The 27,569-nt window shown below is 41.5% G+C and overlaps 1 protein-coding gene across 1 annotated transcript in view; it reads right to left on the minus strand.

The window, feature by feature from the left end:
• Positions 1–965: 965 nt before the first annotated feature.
• Positions 966–27,569, minus strand: part of SNX25 (sorting nexin 25) — a 254,683-nt gene continuing 228,079 nt past the window's right edge. The window contains exons 11-19 of the mRNA XM_089669604.1: positions 25,379–25,510; positions 21,412–21,552; positions 19,917–20,030; positions 18,210–18,374; positions 16,698–16,815; positions 16,062–16,128; positions 7,712–7,893; positions 2,311–2,411; positions 966–1,627 (exon numbers count right to left, since the gene is read on the minus strand). Coding sequence (XP_089525730.1) covers positions 1,532–1,627; positions 2,311–2,411; positions 7,712–7,893; positions 16,062–16,128; positions 16,698–16,815; positions 18,210–18,374; positions 19,917–20,030; positions 21,412–21,552; positions 25,379–25,510 — 1,116 coding nt within the window. The 3' untranslated portion in view covers positions 966–1,531. The remainder of the gene's footprint in view (positions 1,628–2,310; positions 2,412–7,711; positions 7,894–16,061; positions 16,129–16,697; positions 16,816–18,209; positions 18,375–19,916; positions 20,031–21,411; positions 21,553–25,378; positions 25,511–27,569) is intronic.

A 27,569-nucleotide genomic window follows, 5' to 3' on the forward strand; every position in this document is an offset into this window, starting at 1 on the left:
TCCCTGCTCTGACAACTGCCGGTTCTCGGCAGTACTTTCTTTGCGCTCTGACAGCGTGAGGAAAGTGCAGCTGAGAACCTGCAATTGCATTTCCTGGTGATCAGCGTGTCATTGAACACGGCTGATCACGTGGTAAAAGGCAGCTGTGATTGGCCTTTTACCACATCGGGTGATCAGCTGTGTCCATAGGACACAGCGATCACGGAGATCGCTGGGTGCGCGCCGGAGAGCACTGGGAGGACGTCATATGACACCCTCCCAGAACTAGCCGGCCGCAGTGTAGCCATCATTTGGCTATCTGCGGTTGGTAAGAAGTTAAAGTGGTGCAGTGTGCTCCAAATTCAAGTACTAGAAAGGTACATGAATTTGGCAAACAGTGCATCGCTTTTAGAACACATGCGAGACACTTTCAGAAAATCTGTCTGCGCCAATCTTTATGTATTCCATGGATTGCATCTTGGGACTTGATAGAAACCGTCATAATGGATAATGTTTCAAAAAGTGCCTAAGAAGAAGAAAGTCTACATTGCATCATAGCATGCTTTTGCATACCTTCCATTTTTTCAGTGATCTTTGAAAATGGAAGGACGAAAGAACCGTCTTCTCAAATGTACTTGTCTGGTGTATCGGATTCAAACCTTTATATCTATGGTCAACTGGGGCAGAACAGACAGTTGTTTCTCAGCAACACTCATGATTGGTTGCTGTAACTTAGAAACTTTACAAGCAGTAAATTTTAGCAACCAGTCAGAATTCACTGTACTGAAATGAGATCAGTATCAGATGGATTCTGATTTATTGCTACATGCTCCTAACTTCTTTATTGAATAATGGCTTTTGGAAACAAATGTTCAGTGTTTCCATGGAATGGGTAAGGTTCCTTTTGAGTAGCTTTACTATGTGACTATTGAGTGTTCATCCACATTACTATATTTTGTTTAATAAAGAGACTAAAAGGACAAAAATTAATTTTTGTATTTATTGCTTACAAATATTTTAAATAATGGGCAGTCTTTGGTAAAAATAAAAGCAATAAAGAATAAAATATTCACAATAACATTACGTAAAGTATTGCACAAAACATTCTTCAATACACCGGAAATAATAAAGGAATGTTCAGGATCCTCAATGAGGAAATGATCTGTACAACATTCAGTTATTTAACACTATCTTACGAAATGTCTGCTCTTCGAATGTTGAGTACGTCCAGCGCCTTAACGGTCCCACATGTCACTGACTTGGATAAAAGATGTCCCCTGTCCTTACAGTGCCTCATCTCATGATCCAGAAACCAGTAACTGCATTACATTTTTATTGTTTTTTTTTTATTTTTGAGTAAAAGTGGTGACAGTGCAGCATTACCTTCTCATTGCTACACTACAGCAACGGCTTCCCCAACCTGTTTATTTTACATAAAATAAAGAAAGGGGAAAAAGACACAGGAGCATAAAGTAGTCCTCAGTCAGCCCTCTATGGAAAAGAGGAAAATAATTAGCATGTCTATTGTTACACAGACATTAGAAGTAGTGGTTCACTTTGTACTGTCGCAGGCTGGTCCGGCTTTCAACTGCTCCAAGTGACTTCTCAGTTCTGGACATAGCTCTAGCAGACAGACTTCCATCAATACCTGAAAAACACAAAAACATTTGTATTAGCCCAAGACCCAATTTCTTATCAGAGTAAAATGTTTAACTGCCATCTTCTGTTGTGTCTGGAAGGGAAGAGGGGCGTTGGCGCTTGAATTTTTTTTGTTTTATTTAAATATTTTTTTTACACTTTCATTAATATCACAATAGATGAACATCCCTTTTGATAGCATGGGCAGTGACAGGTACTCTTTACTGAGACATCTGGGGTCTATTAAACCCCAGTTCTCTCCTCTGGCCTTAAAAGAATCTGATCAAACCAATGCTTCACAAGGCAGTAACGGCTTGTTTACATCTGAGCAAAACCAGAAGAGACAAATCATCCTATTGAGATGATATGGGAACTTCAGGTCTTTGGTCATCTCTAATGGTAAGCCAGCGGAACCATCAGGAAGGCAGCAGAATAGGAGGGGGTGAAATGGGATGGGGGGGAGGGGGGGAGAACCACCTTCTGCCCCATGTAAAAGTGATCCAGTAGCTATATAGCTGCTAGGATCACTTTTAATTTTAAAGAACATTGCTGGCTAAAAACATACATAGTAATAGTTTGCTACTAGTGAGGGGACTTTAAATAGCCGAGACGAGTTATTATCAATCATCGACTTAAATTCTGCATAAACACAAAAACTTACAGTACAAACAAAAAGGAAGTTTCTCTACTTACATAAAGTAGATGCTTATTTGCTCTGTTTTCTTGAAGTGCATTAAATATCTTGATTATGCCATGACGTGCATTCTGCTGTCCAACCAAGTTCTGAAGTGCATCTGGAAATAGACGACATGAAGAGTAAAATAATGAATATAATGGCCTCATGTATGCCTGAACAATATTACTTTTACTTATAAGGGTAGTTGTTGAAGGCAATTGTACTTTCAATTTTTCTACAGAGACCAAAGCAAAAAAAAAAAACCCAAAAAACCAGACAATCTATTTTAATTGACATTAAAACTGCTTTTCACGCTTCAAAAAGAGTCAGCTTGTTTTTAGTACGCATGTGTTTAGTTATTGTCAGAAATGAAAAGCTCACTACCTATTAAAATAAACTGTAGAAAATAATTGTTACTGCAAATGTGAGGGACATTTAAAAACTAGCCTCGGGCAGCAATTCAGATAAATTACAGCAACACTGTTTACAGACCGTGCATTCCACATCTAGCACCACAATATGCAAAGCTGGGTTCCTTTGTATACCAAGTTATCAGGTTCAATACAACACAGGCACATCCAGAGGGGTAAAGTGTTAAAGCTCTACAGGTTTTATAAATATATTTTCTTATTTATGTCATTGTTACTCAGTTCCTAAAACATTTCTTATTTTTGTAAAGCTGGAGTTCTGCTTTTTAAAAAAAAAAAGAAAAAAAAAAAGGGGGCTTTTGCATCTTTGGTGCAATTTCCATTAAGAATCTTCCACTGACAGTTTCGCACTTATAAATCACTTCTTTCTCAACCCACTATTCCTCCCTTCACTACTTGCTGAAAGATGTTATCTGTCTCATGGTCCAACCATTCTCACATCCTCCTGCAATGTAACTCTCTAATCTGAAGCCTCCAGCATGGGGTCTGTAACTTCCCCTATGGGATGCCCACAAAGTGACAGTTTATGGCTCCATCACTCAACTGGCCTCCCACCTCAAAAAAGAACAGGAATCCAAGATCTCCACTCTGTCTTCCCAATTGGCCCAGCTAGAATCTGAATGGACAGCTCACCCATCGCCAAGTCTCTGCAAACAAGTAAATGCCACTAAAGTGGAGCTAAATATGCTACGCAGTGATAAAGCAGAGAAACAAATATGATGGGCAAAACAAAGCTTTTACGCCAGATCCAACAAACCAGGTTCCATGCTCAGCAATCTCTTAAATTCCCATCAGAAGGGCTCCACGCCAATCAAGCTTAAACTCCATGATGGCACAACCACGGCAAACCCTAAGTTTCTGTTCTATACCTGCCAACCTATATAAACAATGCCTCCTCTCTGTACCTCCTTTGCTGACCAAATCCTGGCAGAAGTCTCCCTCCCTTCCCCCCACTAGGGAAATGCAGGATAAGATGAAAGCAGATATTAATACTTTCAAAATTGTCTCTGCCATCAAATTTCTCAAACTCTCAAAAGGACTGGGGCCTGATTGCTTTACAGCCCTCTACTACAAAACACCTATGCGGACATCTTAGCTCCACATTTGCTCAACATATTTAACCATTTAAAGTCACATCCTGACTTGCACATGACCTCACTCTGGGCTCACATAGCTATGTTACCCAAGCCAGGCAAGTATCATCTAGACGCTCACAACTTTCACCCCATATCCTTACTTAATATCGATATCAAGTTATTAGCCAAGGTCCAGGCCACTCAGTTAAACTCCTTTATCTCCACCTTGACTCAAAGCTCAAGTGGGCTTTGTCCCTTGTCAACAGGCTGCGAACAACATCAGGGTCAATAGGGTCATCCATGTGATGCATTTGCTTCGCCAAAACAAACAGGGTATGGTCCTGTCCTTGGATTTTTACAAAGCTTTCAATGCTATCACGTGGGAGTACCTGCATAAATACCTGAACCACTATTCCTCCCCTTTCCTTATTCACAGGGGAACACAGCAGGGCTGCCCACGGAGTACTTGTGGGATGTTGTTCTACCAAAGTCAGCCTTTTCGCTGACGACTTCTTACTGACACTGACCCAACCCACAATTCTCTGTCAAACATGCTGTTTACATTGCACTCATTTGCCCAAATCTCTAACCTCCACTTAAACGAGGACAAATCAGTTGCCCTAAACATCTTTTTACCCTCACGACCCTCTGGTCCTCTATTAAATTCCCTTGGGCCATAAAAGTCTGGAATACCTAGGTATATGGACTAACCCCTCATTATTCTGAACTATACTCAATCACAGCCAATCGCATATCAGCTATCTGTAGCCTTAAAACTTTGATCTCTTCCTGGTCCCGACACCCCCTCTCATGGTGATCTTGCCTAAATTGCTATACTTATTCCATACCCTTTCATCTCAATATCTTCCTTTGCCATCAAATCCCTTCAAAATCACGCTGTGTCCTTTATCTGGCATAACCATAAGCCCAGAATTCCCACGCTCACTATGTTCATCCACAGATGGGTACACCTAGGTTCCCCTAACTTTTTTAAACTACTATCAAGCCATCCAAAATTTCACCAGTGGAGGGCCTATATGCAGACAGTGAGGCCCCTCTGTGGGTTGAACTGGAAAGCACATTACATAACCCCAGTAAACATAAAATCGCTGCTATGGACTCCCCTCCAACTCCTGCCTGCATTCTATTAGCCCTTTAACCAAACACACCTTACGAGTCTGGGATTCCTTAAAATATTCTAATAATTTACTTTCCTTACTCCGTTATAGGTAACCCCCTTTGTCTACCAGGTTTAGAATCCCTGTCCTCCTTTTGGTGGAACACACAAATTTATCACAATCCATTCCCTTCTGGAACGGGAGTCTTGGCAGTTCTCCATGACAAATTTAAGGCTCTCCCCTCAGAGCTATTCTGCGATACCCAAATCAGGCACTGGATCATGTCACTCCTTTGGGACAAAGACCTGCTTAAGACACAGACCATCTTCGGACACACATGCCGTTACACCCCTCTGATGCCTAAACTCATCTCTATATAATCAATTTATTTGTCTTGGGACTTTAAATGAGGCACAATACACACGGGCAACGAATAACTAGTTTCCAACATTCATTTTTAATAAACTTCTCATTGCATACATTGTTAAACTCATCTCTATAGTTTACTCCCAACCTAACCCTCTGCTTCCCCCTCCAAGTATACTTAGCAAAGTGGGAGGTGGACTTGAGAGCCCATATATCAGAAGATGACTGGCAAGCTATGAGATCCACGGTTGCCAATTTAACTATTAATGTTTTCACTCTTGAATCAGCCTACAAGGTACTCACTAGGTGGTATTTAGTACCCTCCAATTTGGCTTATATGTCATTCAGGTCTATGTATCAGAAGATGAAAGGTTCCTGGTGACATCCTCCATATTTGGTGGACCTACCTAAGGTTGGGCCCTTTTTGGTCCAAGGTATTTTCCAAGGACCCGTGGCAAACGCTGTTATACTTCAAACCTCAGGGAGTCACTAAAAATCAGTTCAAAGCTCCTTTATTTTGTTTTATTAACCTCTAAATAAGGGGTCTCCAAACTTTTCAAAGAGCCAGTTTACTGTCCTTTGGAATTTAGGGGGTCGGCTTGTGACCAGTGGGAGTAGAAAATGTCCCAAGCCCAGCATCCGTGAGAACATGACCTCAGGGTTGGTGTTCAGTAGGAGTAGTAGTGCCCACCATTGGTATCAGTGGAAGAATGGTGTCCCATTGTTGGTGTCAGAAGGAGGAATAGTGCCCCATTATTGATGTCAATGGGAGGAATAGTGCCCCATTATTGATGTCAATGGGAGGAATAGTGCCACATTATTGATGTCAATGGGAGGAATAGTGCCCCACTGTTGATATCAGTGGGAGGAATAGTGCCGTGAAAGTGGAAAACCCAAATACTCCTGCGCTTAGGGATGGACTCTGTCATAGGAATCACACAACGAATGTCTTGGAATATGCACGCCTTGCTGCCCTCAAAGAACTGAGGAGTCTAAATGTACTAATAGAGAAAAACAAAACAGAGGGTGCACCGGTCTTGTGCATTACCTTTAAAAATATGTTTATTAAATTTAAAAGAAAGTATTCTACTCACAAAAGTACATGAATATAAGCATATGAGAGCGCTCTGTCCAATTCGCACTGCGTTTCTGAATGGTGATGAGAATGATGGACATCCAAAATGGCTGACGTGTTTCGAGGACTAGCCTCTTCCTCAGAGCCTCTGAGCAAGCAGCCAGGGATCAGAAGATTCTTTAGCAAGCTTCAACAGAGTGAAGATCAGGGCACGGGCAAGTGAAACAGGTAACCTAATTTTCTTTGTCAGAATGGTTTGTTCTTTTTTTTTTTTTTTTTTAAAAGTTGCATTAAGAAAACCCATCACAAGAGTTAACTGACTAAGTTCAAATAAGTGTAATCAGAAAGTCAGAGACATGATTAGAGCAGAGGTTTTGAGCATATTGGAGCGGGTCGAATTAGAGTATGCACTTGACACTTACTAAAGCAATGCACCAAGGGACACAAGGTAGTACACAACATATGAAAAGGGAAACCTAAACAAATAACCAGAATGTTACAATAAAGTGGTTTTAGAATAGAAAATATTAATTGTTGTGTTTTCATGAAACTATATGGGTTATTATGGCCTCATGCACACTGAATCGGTTTGCTATGTCTCCTGAATGTCTTTCCTCCTGGCAGCGGTGTTTTGGCAGAAAAAATTTAAACATGTGTAACCCATTTAGATGCGTCAACCACTTGGGTGTTAATCAATTTCATTGGCCAGAATAATATTTTATTCTGGCCATTGAAATGAACACTTGAACACTAAAACACACCACGTGTTAACAAGCATTTAGATGCATTAACAAGCGTTTAAATGCTTAAAGTATTTGTTTCCTACACAAAACACCACTGCTCCTGGACACTCTGGCTCTGGGGATTTTTTTCTGTTTCTAAACACCTGTGTGTGCATAGACACATACATAGGATAACATGCAGGGGGCATTTAGAGGCAGAAACAAAATGCCAGCTGCCACTAAGAGCAGTGGCAAAAATGTCCAGTGTGCATGAGCCCTGACAGCTTCGGCAATCACTCCGTTAGCACTGTAATGTGTAGAAAGAGATGTGCCCTATTTTCTACAGTGCTGAAGTTAGTCGGTGTAACAAAACAGAAACCCCCCCCAATGTCAGCCAACACAGGCTCTTCACAACACACCACGAAGACGCTCAGCTTCCATAATTACACACTGTAACAAGCCCCAGTATGCATCTCCAAAGCAGACAAGTCACAATGAAAGAGAAAAGGTGGTTTTTGGTTTGTAGCTTTACCGAGAACCTTGATGTCTGCAGGTTTTACAGCCTAATGACAGTGAAGAGGACACGGCTGTGTATAAATACACCATCCAACTCTATAATAGCAGTTGGCTCACCGGGGATATTTTCAAGTAGTTTTTGCTGTGCTTTCTGCTTTGTTTCCTGACACTGCAGTTCTGTTCTTGAGGTTTTTGGAGGTGCTAATTTTCCATTAGGCCAAAATGCATCTCTGAATACATTGATATAGTATACCAGCATCTGTTCACTAAAAATCCAATTCACGGTGTCCCGGATCTGTCTGAAAGAAATAAAAAAAGTATAAGGGGAATAGAGTACACCACATAAAAGCACTGCTCTACTTGGCTGCTGATTATTCTAGGTTTCATGCAAGGGGCAATGTGATCTTAAAAAGGAAGGAAGGGGAGAATGAGTTGGGAATGCAGTTGAGTGAACAACAGAGGAGGAAGATACTTAGGATCGCCATGGGGTGGTGGATGTGGGAACGGAAGAGATGAACTATAAATTGCTGGTAAGATGGTATACTACACCTAACAAAGCTCATAAACAACATTCAAAGAACTCTATGTATTGTTGGAGGGGATGTGGGATGGAAGGTATAATAAAACATATTTGGTGGGAATGCCCCAAAATACAGCAATGTTGGCAGGAGATTAGTGCAACAAATAGTTGAGATTACGAGGGAAAGTATATTAACCACTAGCCTACAGGGCACGTATACCCCCTTCCTGCCCAGGCCAATTTCTAGCTTTCAGCTCTGTTGCAATTTGAATGACAATTGTGCGGTCATGCAATACTCTACCCATATGAAATTGTTATCATTTTTCTTTGACAGATAGAGCTTTATTTTGGTGGTATTTAATCACCTCTGGGTTTTTTATTTTTTCTTAAACCAAAAAACCACTGAAAATTTTGAAAAAAAAAAGTTTTAGTTTTTGTAAATAAGTGATTTTTCTCCTTCACTGATGTGCGCTAATGAGGCTGCACTGATGGGCACCGATTGGCTGCACTGATGGACACTCATATGTGGCGCTGATGGGCATTTACAGGCATTACTCATATGGCACTGACAGGCGGCACTGACTGGCACTGATTGGCAGCATTGATAGGTGGCACTGATGGGTGACACTGAGAAGCAGCTCAGATGGGCACTGATATGTGGCACTGAAAGGTGGAATGGATGAGCACTGATGGACACTGACAGGTGGCGCTGCTGGGGTACACAGATCATCAGGGCACACTGATCATCAGTGGTCTTATGATCTGTTTACATGACCCCTCCGAAGAATGCCGATTACCAGCTCTCCTCTCCCCACGAGCTGTCAGCGTGACAGCTCGAAGGGAGAGAAATGCCAATAACTGGCATTTCCCTGTTTACCTGGGATCAGCTGTGACTGGACACAGCTGACCACATGACCGAGCCGACATCTGTCCAAGCGCTGCACGCTCCTGACGTCCTCCCAAAACGAGAGAACCGCCTTGCGTCTGTCATTTTACTATATGGCAGGCGGGAGGCGGTTAAACAAACCAAAAACCACTGAAAATTTTGAAAAAACGTTTTTTCTTAGTTTTTGCTATAAAATTTTGTAAATAAGTGATTTTTCTCCTTCACTGATGTGCGCTAATGAGGCTGCAGTGATGGGCGCTGATAGGCTGCACTGATTGACACTGATAGGTGGCACTGAAAGGCAGCACTAATATATGGCACTGATAGGCGGCACTGACTGGCACTGTTAGGTGGCACTGATAGTCAGCACTGATTGGCACTGATGGGTGACACTGAAAGGCAGCTCAGATGGGCACTGAAATGTGGCACTGGCAGGTAGCATGGATGAGCACTGATGGACACTGACAGGTGGCGATGCTGGGGCTACACAGATCATCAGGGCACACTGATCATCAGGGCCCTGATGATCTGTGTACATGTCGTCTCTGAGGAATGCCGATTACCGGCATTTCCCTGTTTACATGGGATCAGCTGTGATTGGACACAGCTGATCACATGACCGAGCCGACATCTTTGGCTCTTTCCGTGGATCGGTGATCCGCTGTGTCCGAGGGACACAGCGCATCGCCGATCGCCGCGCTGCACGCTCCGGGAGCCGCGCATGCACAGTGAGATTGGGAGGACATCATATGATGTCCTCCCAGAACGAGAGAACCACCTTGTGTCCATCATATTACTATATGGCGGGCGGGAGGCGGTTAAAAGACCCGTGGGTAGGTTTATTTCATAACACCGATTTAACGAAACAATATAAAAACACGATGATACCCCATTTAATTAACGCAGCAAAGGGGCTGATTCTTAAGTTTTGGAAGACCCAAGAGATCCCAAAAATAAAAGATTGGATAGAAAGAGTGGAATCTATATATAAGAATGAGGAACTTTATTTTACTGGAGAAGATAAAAGAGAAAAAAAAAAACATCAAAAAGGAAGGAAGGACAGAAAGGAATACATGAATGTAGCAATGAAATGATCTCAACAGCCAGCCATTTCAGTATAGATGCTAGCATGGATTTTTTTTAATGGAGGCTACTCTTTTCGTTAAAATTTGACTATCTTTTAAACATGTTATAATATAGGAAAACAGATTAATTAAAAATCTGCAAAGTAGGAACAAATCTTTGAGGTGGAATTGTCCCTGGAGGTTTTGCAAACCATTTTCTCCCATGCGGCTAAAAGCTCAATAAGTAGACTTTATACGAAAATTTCTACAAGATACTTTAGCATTGGTACCAAACATCAGATCTCATACGCAAGCTCTAGTGATAGATGTTGGGAATGCAAATGCGAATCGGACTATCACACTTTTTGGCAATGCCCATTAATTAAACCTTTGGGAGTCTGTTCAATCTCTTACTCATGAAGTATTTGATTCACGGATCTCTCTACTCCCTACATTTTTACTACTAGGTCTCTGGTTACTCTAAGCCTGCTAAGAAACTACCCTCACACATTCTTACTGCAGCTAGGTGTTTGATAGTGGAGCCTCCAACTTTAATAGAATTACATTAAAGACCTTGAATTGATGGAGCACTTAACCACCTGCATAAGGGATACTTTGGAGCAGTTCAAAAAAAAAATCTGAGAACTCTGGGATCTTAAGGAGAACTCAGTATAAGGCTGTTGCCTGTCCCTGGAGTCTGTGGATCAGGGACTATGCAGTCGGTGTCAGGAGGCGACTCGCCTGGTGAGTTTTTTTTTCTACTTCTCTCTCTTATTCCTGCTCCTTTTGTCTCTCTAAGTTTTCTTTATGCTGTATTGGAAAAATGTGCACGCTTCAATTGTATGTCATTACTGCTTATTTTGCAAGGATCATAAATGGTGAGGATTTTCACCCGATGAGCTTGCCAGGAACGAATACTCCCGCAGAATACTTACTGCAAAGTAACCTGGATTGCAGGAAATAACGGTCGCTTATCTCAGTGTGAAAAATGCTGCAGTAAAACATGTGTAAATCTACATTTACAGCATAATAGTTGGGCACTGTAATACTCTATCGCTCTCATCAGGTAATGTTTCTTAATGTTATATAATGAAATACAGTACTTGTTTCCCATATATTTCAAAGTAATAATATGCAAGATATTAAAAATCCCAAGCTTTTAAATACTTTGGCATGTGGGAGGAAACCGTCTGATAAATGCAAAGTCATGCTGGTAAGTTAATTGGATCCTGTCTAAATTGGCCCTAATATGTGTGTGTATGAATGTGAGTTAGGGACCTTACATTGTTCGCCCCTTGAGGGTTAGGGACTGATGTGAATGTACAATATGTATGTAATGCGCTGCGTAAAATGACAGCGCTATACAAGTACCTGCAATAAATAGACAAAGAAAATAGAGAATACCACTTCTTTTTCAGTCAGGAAGGCTAGAACCCCTATAAAATTTTATTTCTGCCTGTGTCCAACTGGAGAGACTACTTCCTTCCCACAAACTTACTAAGACAACAGAACCACATTTTCATGTTTATGGAGTTCTTTGGAGACTTGTGGTACTGATGGCAATCAGATCATGTCTAGACACCGATCATCCTCTAATGTCCATGGGCAGCCTTACGATCTCTACATGAGAGGGGAAGTTATACTACAGTGCGCAGCACCCTCGTGTACTACAATAAGTATATGTGGGAAAAGGAACTGATGGGATTGCACTCACAAGCTGTTAAAAGAAGTTGAAAAATAACAGGCTTACTGGCAGGATCAACAGGCAATCTCATCACACCTATGCACTAGACCAGTGGTTCTCAACCTTTCTAATGCCGCGACCCCTTAATACAGTTCCTCATGTTGTGGTGACCCCCAACCATAAAATTATTTTCGTTGCTACTTCATAACTGTAATTTTGCAGTGGGAGGAACGGCGCCCCACCGTTGGCGTCAGTGGGGGGAGGAACAGCGCCCCACCGTTGGCGTCAGTGGGGGGAGGAACAGCGCCCCACCGTTGGCGTCAGTGGGGGGAGGAACAGCGCCCCACCGTTGGCGTCAGTGGGGGGAGGAACAGCGCCCCACCGTTGGCGTCAGTGGGGGGAGGAACAGCGCCCCACCGTTGGCGTCAGTGGGGGGAGGAACAGCGCCCCACCGTTGGTGTCAGTGGGGGGAGGAACAGCGCCCCACCGTTGGCGTCAGTGGGGGGAGGAACAGCGCCCCACCGTTGGTGTCAGTGGGGGGAGGAACAGCGCCCCACCGTTGGTGTCAGTGGGGGGAGGAACAGCGCCCCACCGTTGGTGTCAGTGGGGGGAGGAACAGTGCCCCACTGTTGGTGTCAGTGGGGGGAGGAACAGTGCCCCATCGTTGGTGTCAGTGGGGGGAGGAATAGTGCCCCATCGTTGGTATTAGTGACACAAATGATGGGGCACTATCCCTTCCACTGACACCAATGATACTTACCTTGCTGACTCCTGCTCCAGCCTGGGCTCGCTCTCTCCCTCTCCCATCTACAGCCTGCATACCGGGCTGCAGCAGCAAAATTTGCACTTACCTGTCAGCTGTCTTCCTTCTCTGGCCTCTTTCTTCACTCGCTCCTGCAGCTCCCTCGATCTTCTTCGATCTCCGCGCGCTGCCGCTCGGCTCCTCCTCTCCAAGCTCCACCTTCTTGCCGGTGATTGGCCGCCTGTGTGCCTCTCCTGAGCTACAGTTCCGGTGGCCAATCAGCGGCGAGGAGGCGGTGACAGGGGCAGCATATCATCCCGCCCACACATCGCCGGAGACAGCAGCGGTGTCTCGGTTCCTAAGACCATCGGAAATATGTGTTTTCCGATGGTCTTAGGCGACCCCTGGGAAATGGTCGTTCGACCCCCAAAGGGGTCGCGACCCCCAGGTTGAGAACCGCTGCACTAGACTGACAAAGGACAACTGCCTCCAAAACACAATGCCAAGGATACAGCAATTCAGAAGTGGATGCTGCCCTGCTTGGAGAGGACACAACCAAGCAACAGGAATGTTGCAATTCAAGGTATTAACAGATCATCTGTTGATGCACCCAGAACCACGCCGCTACCCTGCTACTGGTCACAAACAGGGGAGAGGATGTTCTTAAATATTTGCCTGGGCCCTATGAGAAGTTCCACTAACCAAGGACTTTTTGCTACCAGAGTGAAGATTAGCGGCCTACATACCATCTCTATGGAGACTGCCACCCTGAGTGAAATTGTTTTGTGAACAAGTTAACAGTTACCCTCCTAATTTGAAAATTCTAATATGCACTATTCATACCTATGCTTGTGAGTACATTTTTTTTCCCCTGTTTTCCCGCTTATACCTATGGTAACACAGAAGTTTGTTGCACCCCCTTGTTCTCCCTTGCAGCATTTCAGTACTTCCTTCACTGTACTGGATCGCCTGTAGATATATAAAATCTTCTCTTCTGTTTTTAAGAAGCCAGCATGTATGCTTGCTTTTTGTGTTTAATGTACAGTTCATTGGAATCTACTTTGTCTGCTCTACGCATAAACTGTAATTTCTAGTACCTGAATGACAAATCTAAGCTAGTCAATTAATTGAATTATGGGTCATTCAGATGGGTGATTAAGCCCGTCCTCCATGCAGAGCCAATGGCAGATGTGTGTGCATCCACCTCTAAGCTGCATGCAGGCAGCCCATAGAAGTGGATGCACACGCAGTGGCTGAACTGATACAATCGCATGCCAGAGCCTCTACGTTCACATCCATGCACTTGCTCCTGCACTCATGCCAAACTTTGACAAGCAATTGTGTCCACTGCATGTGCATCCACTTCTATGGGCTGCCTGCATGAAGCTCAGAGGTGGGTGCACACGCATCTGCCAGTGGCTCTGCATGGAGGACAAGGTTAATCCCCTGTCTGAATGAGACCTTATTGGTGAATTATTATAAAGTGAAATTTAGTTCTATGATAACAAACTGGTGAAATTTGGGAAGAAAACCAAGCAGCCTGGTTTTCTTAATCAAATACTTATTTCCCTCATGAACATGCAAATCCCTGCATAATTTGTTAGACATGCATTTCTTTTGAATTTTTTGTTGCTATTCTGTCTCTGCGTTACAATACACCTACCATTCAATTTTTAGACTGATCATTTCTTTGTGAGTGGGCAAACATTCAAAATCAGCAGGGGAACAAATACTGATTTCCTTCACTGTATTTTAGTAATGCCTTTGGACATATGTAACCATTAGGAAAAATAAAAAAGTGCCTTTTAAAATGAGAACCCACAAGCACTGCACTGCTTCAGTAAGACCCAAAAATTCTGGACTGAGGCAACAATAGGCCTGTGGGTCACTATATACAGGTGAAACTCGAAAAATTATAATATTGTGCAAAAGTTCATTTATTTCAGTAATGCAACTTAAAAGGTGAAACTAATATATGAGATAGACTCATTACATGCAAAGCAAGATAGTTCAAGACGTGATTTGTCATAATTGTGATGATTATGGCTTACAGCTCATGGAAACCCCAAATCCACAATCTCAGAAAATTAGAATATTGTGAAAAGGTGCAATATTTTAGGCTTAAAGTGTCCCACTCTAATCAGCTAATTAAGCCATAACACCTGCAAAGGGTTCCTGAGCCTTTAAATGGTCTCTCAGTCTGGTTCAGTAGGAATCACAATCATGGGAAAGACTGCTGACCTGACAGTTGTGCAGAAAACCATCATTGACACCCTCAATAAGGAGGGAAAGCCTCAAAAGGTAATTGCAAAAGAAGTTGGATGTTCCCAAAGTGCTGTATCAAAGCACATTAATAGAAAGTTATGTGGAAGGGAAAAGTGTGGAAGAAAAAGGTGCACAAGCAGCAGGGATGACCGCAGCCTGGAGAGGATTGTCAGGAAAAGGCCATTCAAAAGTGTTGGGGACTTTCACAAGGAGTGGACTGAGGCTGGAGTCAGTGAATCAAGAGCCACCACACACAGATGGATCCTGGACATGGGCTTCAAATGTCGTATTCCTCTTGTCAAGTCGCTCCTGAACAACAAACAATGTTAGAAGCGTCTTACCTGGGCTAACGAAAAACAGACCTGGTCTGTTGCTCAGTGGTCCAAAGTCCTCTTTTCTGATGAGAGCAATTTTTGCATCTCATTTGGAAACCAAGGACCCAGAGTATGGAGGAAGAATGGAGAGGCACACACTGCAAGATGCTTGAAGTCCAGTGTGAAGTTTCCACAGTCTGTGTTGATTTGGGGATCCATGTCATCTGCTGGTGTTGGTCCACTGTGCTTCATTAAGTCCAGGGTCAACGCAGCCGTCTACCAGGAGATTTTGGAGCACTTCATGCTTCCTTCCGCAGACGAGCTTTATGGGGATGCTGACTTCATATTCCAGCAGGACTTGGCACCTGCCCACACTGCTAAAAGCACCAAAACCTGGTTCAATGACTGTGGGATTACTGTGCTTGATTGGCCAGCAAACTCACCTGACCTGAACCCCATAGAGAATCTATGGGGCATTGCCAAGAGAAAGATGAGACATGAGACCGAACAATGCAGAAGAGCTGAAGGCCGCTATTGAAGCATCCTGGTCTTCCATAACACCTCAGCAGTGCCCCAGGGTGATAGCTTCCATGCCACGCCGTGTTGAGGCGGTAATTACTGCAAAAGGGGTCCAAACCAAGTACTGAGTACATATGCATGCTTATACTTTTCAGAGGTCCGATATTGTTCTATGTACAATCCTTGTTTTATTGATTGCATGTAATATTCTAATTTTCTGAGATTGTGGATTTGGGGTTTTCATGAGCTGTAAGCCATAATCATCACAGTTATGACAAATCACGGCTTGAACTATCTTGCTTTGCATATAATGAGTCTATCTCATATATTAGTTTTACCTTTTAAGTTGCATTACTGAAATAAATGAACTTTTGCACAATATTCTAATTTTTCAAGTTTCACCAGTAAATCCATTATCCCCAAATGTCACCAGTGATAAACATAAAACTGAAAAAAGAACATTCAAAGCTTACTTGTTTATGGTTCTTCCAAATGTAATTTGTACCAGTGCAATTAGTGTCTTTCTCACCCACTTAAACACTGCAATAAAACAAACACTTGTCAGGAAAGATATCACTCCTTACCTGTGATACTTATGTGGTCATGTATTCTACAATGGGCACACAGCACACTGGATTATTTGAACCATTTATTTTACATGAGATATTGTGCAATATTATTTCGGACACATCATATGAAACAGATAGTAACATCTACTGTACATGTCTGGAGATCCAGCTATGAAGTATAATGAAGACTAGTGCTTCATTCTATTATCATACCTAGTCTATAGAATGTTATACTGGCCATACATGGACCCCATATGAACATGACTAAATTGGAAACAAAGTGCAAATACATGTGTACAGATTCCAACGTCTCCAAATACTGTTGTCATGAAGACGTGTTCATTACACTGTGGTATTAATGTTTGTCTATAGATGTCAGTGTTGCAGCAGCACTCTCAATATAATATAGATAACAAACAGCGTATTGCTAAGGGCAGCAGTGTGACAGGTACGACTCCTATGAAGAATGATCCACCACATAAGCATCATGGTATTCTGTACAACAAACATCTGTGATCTGTGTCAATAAGGAACACCAACTTCCTCGCAGCTCAAAAATCTCCACAATCAGCATGAAGCATGGCTCGGCCAAAGCATCCTTCTTCCCATCGAGATCATCCCCATAATCAGATAAGTCGCTGTCTTCCTCCGTTTCATCCTACAGATGCACCAAAAAGTCATTTAATGACAGTAAACAAATAGTGAAACGTGGCTTTAAATGATCTTAAGTGAAGGCAAGTCAGGCAGAAGTACAGCATATAAAAAAGCAACTGTTGCATAAAGTAGCAAGTGTCATATCCTAAGAATCCGGCCAATTAATAGTGTCAGCTAACAATGCAAAAAACTGCTGAGACAAAGGCAATTGCTAGCCTCTACTCGTGCTGTAACAATAACGAAGATGTTGGATGTTGTAATTTCCAGACGTACATTTATTCAATTTAGTAGTTCTCATTTTCCAGTATCTGCACCATCAGCAGAAACAGCGCTCAGCATTGTCTAACACAGAACACGGTAACAGTGTACAGTGATCAGCTTACTGAAGCATTCAATCTCATTATTACCAGTTCACCAACACAGCACTTATTTCATTTTCCACACAAAAACTCCCAAATATTCTATATATTTATTTTATTCTGTAGAATAAAAAGTCAAAGTAGCATTTGTATGTTACTTGATATTTGTGCAACTGTTTATCAAATCTATATTTTAAATACAAAATGCACTAAAATGAATTTTAGTTCACACAAACACAATGTGATTCCCAATTTTCTGTACAACATAAAAGATAAGGGAGTGCAGTGTAAATAGATATCAACTATGTCAAGCTTCAAATGCGTGCACCTGTGAAATGGCCAAAAACTACAGTACCCAAAATTTTCAATAGGTGACAACTGAAATGCCTTTACAGCTCAAGAGTTTAGCATTAACCGTAAATGAAGGGTGTAGAATTATTTCTCACTTCAGTGTGCATGTTGAGATCCAATATGTCTTGTGCAATGGCTGCTTATGGGGTGCTGGTAATTTTTTTTTTCTCATTTAATATTTAAAATTTTTTTCACATAACTTTATTACTATCATAAGGAAGCTAACAAGCTTCCCGTGTGATAGTACTGGGCAGGTGACAGGTACTTGGTTATGGAAACATCAGGGGTCTATTAGATCCCTAAAGTCTCCCCTGCCCTCTGTTCCAGCTGACCAAGCATGGACTGCTTGAACTGCCGTCTACCAGACTTTGCAGTAGCAACTTTGACAGCTGAGATGAGCGCTTCCAGATTCACGCTTTGCAGAAAATTTCCAAAACAGTTTTACATTTTATTAACTACTGAGTGTAAATATAATTGATGCATTCCCAGTAAAGTTTCCTGTTGGCTGGACACTACAATGAACCAATCGGGGAGAAAATATCAAAAATGGAACATAAAATGCCATAGCAAAGGATTAGGCTTGAAATGACTTCCACCTTTACAGCTCTGGCCCCAAATCCTACAGTATTCTATGAATACATAACAATTCTTTAAAAAACTAAAATTTTGATATCTGGGATGTGCTTACCTCTTGATGAGAGAAGAATTCCCCAGGAAGTCTTTCCAAAAATGAGGCAAGTGAGAAAGAAGATTTTTTGCCCTGGACATCCATGACTTTGAGGTGCTCAGGAGACGGGCTTAGGAAGGCATAGAGCACCTCACTCTGATATAATCTCTCATCAGAAAGCAGCTTCTGTTGAGGAAAGGATAAATGTAGCCTTATGAATAAATCAAGACACTTCAGAATATGCCAGAAAGTACCGAGGTGTGTGTTGCTTACAAAAATAAAATATTTTCTGATCAGCAGCAGAAGTAGAGACAGGTAAAGTAAACCGTTCTTTTTGATCAATAAAAACTCTTTTCTAGAGAAGGCCCACATTGACAGTCCCCTATATTTATTTTATGACACATTTATTATTTCTAGTTTAGGGTAGAGTTGAGAAGGATAGAAGCCCTGATTTTATTACTGTGTCCCTGTTTGGTTACTTTCACCTTCTGTCCTAGTAACCATTCTAACCAGGACAGAAAATTGACAAAAAAATCTAAAATTATATACTTATAGCAAAAAATAGAGTAGAGGGGAAATTGTCCAATGGGGACATCAATTACGGTGACAACTCTTAAGGCAAGATTTCCCCCAATATAGGAAGGTTTTTCGCTCATATTCCTCACTAGGGAGTGTAGAGAGATTCCCCCAGTGGACATAAACATAGCGCCAAAATCTTAAAAGAACCCTTTCACACTCTATGCACAGCCAGAAATAAATATTTTGGTTGAAGTTCTCCCTATCATGAAAGGACAGAATTGATATTCAGCTGCCTAAAACGGTATAGCTTAGGACAGAGGATGTGGTTTTAGCAAAAAGAATGTGTACTGCTAGGCAAATTAGATAATTTTTAGATTTCAAAATTTTGAGATGTGTTTTGATAAAAGGATTTTATTGTAGAATAAGCAGAGATGAACAAGCATTCGTGAAACATATACATTGACCAACAAGTATAAGACATACTGGGCATTTGAGAAATATTTCAGAACATATACTAGTAGAAGCAGAAGGATAAACTGGATATTCAAGTGCCATGGAGGAGAAAACAGGGAAGGGGGGAGAAAAAAAAAAAAGGGAATGAGGGGAAAATAGTGAGCAAACATTTTGAGGTCAATGACAATGCAAACTCTGTTAAAAGTTAATTCATGTATATAAACAATGCATTTCCATATATCAATAGGACATTAGCATATATTTAATATGCAGTTATAGCTAAAATTGAGTGATGTAGCCCTTTTTAAAGTGGAACTTTGGTCAGAAAATTAAATCTTGCTAGATTACTTCATGCTGGTCCCTTTTGCAGGTATAACTATGGAAAATAATAAAATATGTGCCTATACGGTTTAAAATCCAGTAATACACTGTCGCGCCCTGCACTGCACGTGCTCAGTTGCTCTCTATTTTTCAGCATTGTGCCACAAATGTAGAGATCAATCTGCTGACAGCCTAAAGATTTACTGCTGTTCAGGGTCTCAGGGCTTCAGCAAAATGGCAGCCTCCAGGAAGAAGAAACAGAAGCAATGCAATTTACAGCACACATTAATTTTGGTATCATAATTAATAATGTGGAATGTAAGTTCCTTGCTAAATAACATTTGGTATCAAGTTATGGGCAAAGTTTTGCTTTAAAGACTACAGTAAAATAGCAAAGTAGCCTGGGGGAAAAGGGTGCAAGCTGTTGAGACTTACCTGCAAGAAATTATTTAACTGTGCTTTTGATTTTTCTAGAAATTTCTGGTCTACAGATTTGAACGGAATTTTACTGAGAGAAGGCAACTGTACTTTCTTCAATGAAGGGAAACACTGTTCAGAGAAAAAGAACTAGATTAATTTTTCAAATAAAGTTATGAGAAAATGCAGTGACTTGATGTTGTGTACAAATCTTTCACTCTCATTTTTATATCATTTTGTAGTTCAGTGAATGCCAAGCACTGCACTAGTACTGTAGATCATTGTCAGCATGGCATACTAAACTTTAATTAAAGCCAATTGTAAATGTAATTCAGTCATACAATGTGTTGTTCTGCATAAATGACCAATTTGACTGAAAGGATTGAACAACTGAGAGGTACTGACAACAGTCAAATAAATAGCATCTGTGTATTAGTTACAGAGCTGGAAGCATGGAAGGACAAGCTTGCCATTTCTCCATGTGTGTATACATGTATGTATGTATATATATATATATATATATTTTTTTTTTCCCCCCACATATGATATATAGATTTTTTTCCCCCACATGATATAGATATATATATAGATATATATATATATATATATATATATCTATATATCTATATATCTATATCTCTATGTATATAATTTTTTTAAAACCTTTTTTTCCTATTTTCCCCAACTAGCGCTAGTAATAAAAAGGTTTTTAGAGAAAAGTGCACAAAAAAACAACAAAATGTCACACTAGGAAAAAAAAAGAAACTCAAAATTTTATATAGTGAGAGCGAGTGGGAGGGGGCAGAGTGGCGGTGGTGAGGCTGTGCAGCAGAGTGCTGAGTGCAGATTGTGTTGGGCAGTCATACTGCAGATGGGTGTGCACCAGAGCTGTAAGGGAGGGGTCCAGCCCAGAATGAAGGTGAGAGTGGGGTGGATGAATGGTAAGAAGGTGGGATAGAGTGGCAAAAATGAGTGGGGTGGAGTGGCGTGGGGTGGGGTGAGAATAAAATGAAAGTATTTATTTCGATAGCTCTCCAGCATGCTTACTAGTAGCAGTAAAGACCGGTCACTGCCACACAAGAATCTCCTTTCCATATTTGTAGGTCAAAAATATGGCAGTGAGGTGACCCTGTGACTGGTCTGTGCTTTCGCTATCATATATGTGTGAGATCCCAGCAACATATTCCTGACATCGTATTAAGGCAATGGTAATCAGCACAAGCTTACTAGCAACCTAGGAAGTCATATTCTACTGTGCTAGTGCTGAATACCGCCTAATCAACTAAAACAACGTTTGCACTAAATTTTAATTATGAACCTAACAACATTTCAACCTGAAGCTAAGGGGGAACTAAAATGCCATTTTACTTCCTGTATACTTTTCTATTTTAAACTATAGCATATATACACAAACATAAGGCTTAAATAAATCTGAAGAGTTCAAACATATCAGTAATAGAAGCTGATAAAAATATCAGTAATTTAAAATAAAGTGAATTCTGTATATACTTACCTCACTGAGCTTCCTGTGCAGATTCTGAAATTCGCTTAACCTCCTCATTACAGTCCAGTTCTTGCTATCTGAATCACTAGACTCTGGCAAACTCACCAACACGAAATACAGTGGCATCTGCTCACCATTTTCCTCAGACACCTGGAAGAACACAGTTATTCATTCCTTTGTATTTCTTATGCAGCCATAGCAACCCCCCGATGTGGAGGTCTTTAATGGAGGTCTCTGAGTATTATCTGACATGAAATCAAAATATACTTAGGAGAACTCATCACTAAGAAAAAAAGGACAAAGCTGACATCGTGCAAAAGTTCATTTATTTCAGTAATGCAACTTAAAAGGTTAAACTAATATATGAGATAGACTCATTACATGCAGAGCAAGATAGTTCAAGCCGTGATTTGTCATCATTGTGATGATTATGGCTTACAGCTCATGAAAACCCCAAATCCACAATCTCAGAAAATTAGAATATTACATGCAATCAATAAAACAAGGATTGTACATAGAACAATATCGGACCTCTGAAAAGTATAAGCATGCATATGTACTCAGTACTTGGTTTGGGCCCCTTTTACAGCAATTACTGACTCAATGCAGTGTGGCATGGAAGCTATCAGCCTGTGGCACTGCTGAGGTGTTATGGAAGACCAGGATGCTTCAATAGCGGCCATCAGCTCTTCTGCATTGTTCAGTCTCATGTCTCTCACCTTTCTCTTGGCAATGCCCCATAGATTCTCTATGGGGTTCAGGTCAGGCGAGTTTGCTGGCCAATCAAGCACAGTAATCCCACGGTCATTGAACCAGGTTTTGGTGCTTTTGGCAGTGTGGGCAGGTGCCAAGTCCTGCTGGAAAATGAAGTCAGCATCCCCATAAAGCTCGTCTGCAGAAGGAAGCATGAAGTGCTCAAAAATCTCCTGGTAGACCGCTGCATTGACCCTGGACTTAATGAAGCAAAGTGGCCCAACACCAGCAGATGACATGGCTCCCCAAACTTCACACTGGACTTCAAGCATCTTGCAGTGTGTGCCTCTCCATCCTTCCTCCATACTCTGGGTCCTTGGTTTCCAAATGAGATGCAAAAGTTGCTCTCATCAGAAAAGAGGACTTTGGACCACTGAGCAACAGACCAGGTCTGTTTTTCTTTAGCCCAGGTAAGACGCTTCTGACGTTTGTTGTTCAGGAGCGGCTTGACAAGAGGAATACGACATTTGAAGCCCATGTCCAGGATCAGTCTGTGTGTGGTGGCTCTTGATGCACTGACTCCAGCCTCAGTCCACTCCTTGTGAAAGTCCCCAACACTTTTGAATGGCCTTTTCCTGACAATCCTCTCCAGGCTGCAGTCATCCCTGCCGCTTGTGCACCTTTTTCTTCCACACTTTTCCCTTCCACATAACTTTCTATTAATGTGCTTTGATACAGCACTTTGGGAACATCCAACGTATTTTGCAATTACCTTTTGAGGCTTTCCCTCCTTATGGAGGGTGTCAATGATGGTTTTCTGCACAACTGTCAGGTCAGCAGTCTTTCCCATGATTGTGAATCCTACTGAACCAGACAGAGACCATTTAAAGGCTCAGGAACCCTTTGTAGGTGTTATGGCTTAATTAGCTGATTAGAGTGGGACACTTTGAGCCTAGAATATTGCACAATATTCTAATTTTCTGAGATTGTGGATTTGGGGTTTTCATGAGCTGTAAGCCATAATCATCACAATCATGACAAATCACGGCTTAAACTATCTTGCTTTGCATGTAATGAGTATCTCATATATTAGTTTAACCTTTTAAGTTGCATTACTGAAATAAATGAACTTTTGCACGATATTCTAATTTTTCGAGTTTTACCTGTATCTTCCAACAGGACCTAGTTAAACAAGCCTCAATTTTTAATTGCTAATTTTTCTAATGCACGGCCAAAGATGGAAACCTCCGACACAGTGATTCTGATGACAGACATTTTACTTACCTATTATTCATTTTGTTTTTGATCAAATACATTTAAACACATGCTCAGCTTTGATTACTGATGTGAATTGTCTAAATGTTACAACTTTACACTGATTCAAATTGACATCTTCTTCCAAGAGCTTAGGAGAACCAAGTACACCATATACCATCTCCAACATTCCTGGGGCTTAAGTGAAAGAACTGAGCACACCAAATACTTTCTCTAACAACCTTGGCACAAAAATGAAAGAACAGACGATACTATACTGTACACTCTCTGTAATAGTCATATTACTCATCTGGAAGAATCGTGTACACCATAACATTTCTAGGGCTTAGGTGAAAGAACCAAGTATACCAAACACCTTCTCGAACATTTCTGGCATGAACATGTAAGAACATAGGGCAGTATACATTTTTTTCAGCTGTCCTATAGCTTAGCTGGAAGAACCAAGTACACCAAATAGTTTTTGTAACATTCCTAGGACATAGGTGAAGGAACCAAGTACACTAAATACCTTATATACCATTCGTAGGGCTTAAGTGAAAGGACCAAGTACACACAAAACCTTCAACCTTCCTAGGACTCAGGTAAGAGGACGCAGTAGACCAAATACCTTCTTTTTCTTCATTTCCGGATCTTAGGTGAAAAAACACCATATACCGTATTTTTCGCTCCATAAGACGCACTTTTTTCCCCCCAAAAAAGGGGGGAAAATGTCAGTGCGTCTTATGGCGCGAATATGGAGCGGCCGGTCCGTTATTTCCACCGCTGCTGTGTCAGAATACAGGGCCGGCCGCTCAGCTCTGCAGTGGGACCTTACCTGTTCCTCTATCCAGCGCCCTGCTGTCTTCCCGGCTTCTGTAGTGTGGGCGCTCGGCTTGACAGCCGGGTGCCCAGTGCGCATGCGCAAGAAGCGGTGCGCTTTGTGAATGGTAAGGCGGCACCTGGGACACATGACAGGTCCCAGAAGCCGCCGGACCAATCACAAAGCGCAGCGCTTCTCGCTCATGCGCACTGGGCACCCGGCTCTCAAGCCGAGCGCCCACACTACAGAAGCCAGGAAGACAGCGCGGCGCTGGATAGAGAAACAGGTAAGGTCCCACTGCAGAGCGGACACTAACAAAAGAACAACTCCGCGGAAGTAAGAGTGGGTTCCTGTCAAATTCAGATACTCGCTCCACCCCCTCCCCAAAGGTCAGCAGTCATCTCCTGTGCTGTGTCCGCAGTCTCTGGTCATCTCCTGTGCTGTGTCCGCAGTCTCTGGTCATCTCCTGTGCTGTGTCCGCAGTCTCTGGTCATCTCCTGTGCTGTGTCCGCAGTCTCTGGTCATCTCCTGTGCTGTGTCCGCAGTCTCTGGTCATCTCCTGTGCTGTGTCCGCAGTCTCTGGTCATCTCCTGTGCTGTGTCCGCAGTCTCTGGTCATCTCCTGTGCTGTGTCCGCAGTCCATTGGTTTAGAATATATTTTTTCCTGTTTTCTGCCTCTAAAACCTAGGTGCGTCTTATGGAGCGAAAAATGCGGTACCTTCTTTAACATTCCTAGGGCTTAGGTGCAAGACCCAAGTACATCATTTTCCATCTTCAACATTCCTAGGGCTTAAGTGAAAGAACCTGCATGATGTGGTTGTAAGTGCATTGACCTAGTTTCCCATCCAAGTGAACTTAGAGACATCTGGTGCAAACAAGCCCTCACTTTATTAGCCTTAAAATTATTACTAAAGTTAACTGCTCTTTAGGTAGTAGAGCCATCATCTGTCACATGACTTCATCTGTATTTTTTTATGGCAGAATGCAAACTATTATAGTAACCTTAGAAATTAAGTTTACATATGAACAGCTTTACATGTCTTCAGAAAGTTGAAGTCCAACTTAAAAGAAACACTGCTGCACCTGAGATTCATAAATGCTCACAACCAATGCATGTCCAGTACATACATGTACCGCTCTCACTAGACAAGAAAAGAGACACACCCGGTTTTTATATTGTAGTTTTATTTGTTGTGACATGCAGCTCACCTCACTGACGTTAATAAGTGCTTGCCACATGCCCAGGTTCTCACACCACAGATCTGTCCGTGAAATGTGAAGGTCCAGGTCACTCTGCTCTTTCTCCATTTGAGCGATTTCATCCTTCAGCTTGGAAACAATCTACCACAAAGAAACAAAGATTTTAAAACTCTAATATAAAACAAAACTTTAATAAGCATGCTTAAAGAAAAAAGAATATACTGCAAGTATAATTCTGAAACATTTGCGCAGTCACCATTAATGGCTAGGGTACCTTGCTATGAACTTTAAGCATTGGTGGACGCTACAAAATATTTTAATGCAGCTTCATAAATGCAGACACAAAAAACAAACCGTTTGGCAGAAGCAAGTAAACTCTTTATATGTACATATATATGAATTAACTTCAAAATACTAACTTACAATGCCATTCACAACTTAGTCCCCCGCTACATCACTAACCTAGTCTCTAAATACCGACCTAATCATTCTCTTCGTTCCTCCCAAGACATCTCCCTCGTCACCTCCTGCCGTGCTCACCTCCAGGACTTTTCATGAGCCTCTCCTATGGAACTCTCTACCCCAATTTTTTTGACTATCTCCTACTTGGTCAGCTTTTATACTTGGTAAAATTGGTATACATTAGAATACTAAAATATAGCAGCAATTGCCACCTACATGGTGAAATAGAGTGCACAACTGTATTCATAGAACAGTTAAGCATATGAAAGAAAAACATTATTAGACATTGGTGATATGTAAAAAGAACCATCTCCACCATGTAGCAAACTGCCCATTAATCAATAAACCCAGATAATGCAACAGAATGCACCAAAAGTATACAAACAATTCAAGAGAAGAGAAAAAGGAATTAAGAAGAAAGAAAACAAAACAAAAAAAAAGGGGGGGGGGGAATACCAAAAGGGGGAGAAGAGATAGGGAGGGTCAGCTGCAGTACTTTTAAGATATAGAAATATAACTGATCCACGGTTGCCACGTCACCTGAAATCGAGAGACATCATTGACAATGCTTGTAAGTTTATCGTTTATCATTATCCAATTAAGTTTTTGTTTAACCCCATCTAGCGGGATCAGTGATTGTCTCCAACTTCTAGCTATAGTAATGCGTGCCGCCAGTAACAGGTCCACTTCCTGGAGATCTACGAATATTAATTCCTGTTACCGAATCTCGGTCAGCTTTTAGATGATCCCTGAAAACCCCCATCTTCAGAAAAGCCTATTCTGCCGCCACTTAACAACTGGGGTTTTATATAATAATTTTTAAAGTTTTAATAATATAGCAGCAGGGCCTCCAGCCTCTGACCCTTTAAAAGCTGTGAGCTGCTGCTGATACAGTATTTGTAAACAGACATCTTACTCGCTTCTTCCAAAGTGTGTTTGCTGCTTTTATGGTGCAATAAAAGATTTTTATATAGTCTACAGTTCCAGAACCTCAAGTTAAAGTGTATATATATCCTTTTTTTTGGCATTGGATAAAATAGTGAAAGATGAAAAGCCCTCTCAAGTTATTTTTTGCGCCGTGTGTATCGTTGGGGAGAATTCCCGTCACTTCCCGCCCTAGACATACAACAGAAGTCACAGGGAATCTAATATGGTGAGAGCAATTCCCCTTTAGAGTTATCCCCAACAACAGGTGTCCCCATTGAAAGATTTCCTTTCTATTCTTGTTCTTGGGAGAACCCTAAAGTTTTTCATTACTTTGTTTCACTGACAGTCACCAGTACAGATCGAAGGGACTAATCTTCCATACAAGGACACAGCAATAAGCACTGAATGGACGGTTAACCCATCCCCACTATATCCAAAACTTTAGAAAAAAAAACAGAATCATGCATCATCTGCAGAAATGTGGATTATTTGTTTTTGGGGAAAAAAGTGGTTCCCCCAGAAAAGGTATGCAATAGGTTTATTCCACCCATTGTCTAATCCAGTTCAGGCTCAGCCAATGTCTTAAATACCAGAAAGTTATAACCAAGTTTTATATTGCAAAATGGCTGTTTATGGACCTTTAAATTGTGTATATGTATCGCTATACACTTTTATGCATGTTATAAAAGTGGGTTGTTTTATTTTTATTACATTTATTGGCTAAACTAATTTCTTTTCAACCTAAAGCCTCATGAACACTATGTTTTTTTGTTTTTTTAACTCTCCTAGAAGCCTCCTGGCAGCAGCGTTT

Source organism: Staurois parvus, unplaced genomic scaffold, assembly GCF_062004578.1.
Source record: "Staurois parvus isolate SC_StPar_1 unplaced genomic scaffold, SC_StPar_1.0 ptg000080l, whole genome shotgun sequence".
NCBI lineage: Eukaryota > Metazoa > Chordata > Amphibia > Anura > Ranidae > Staurois > Staurois parvus.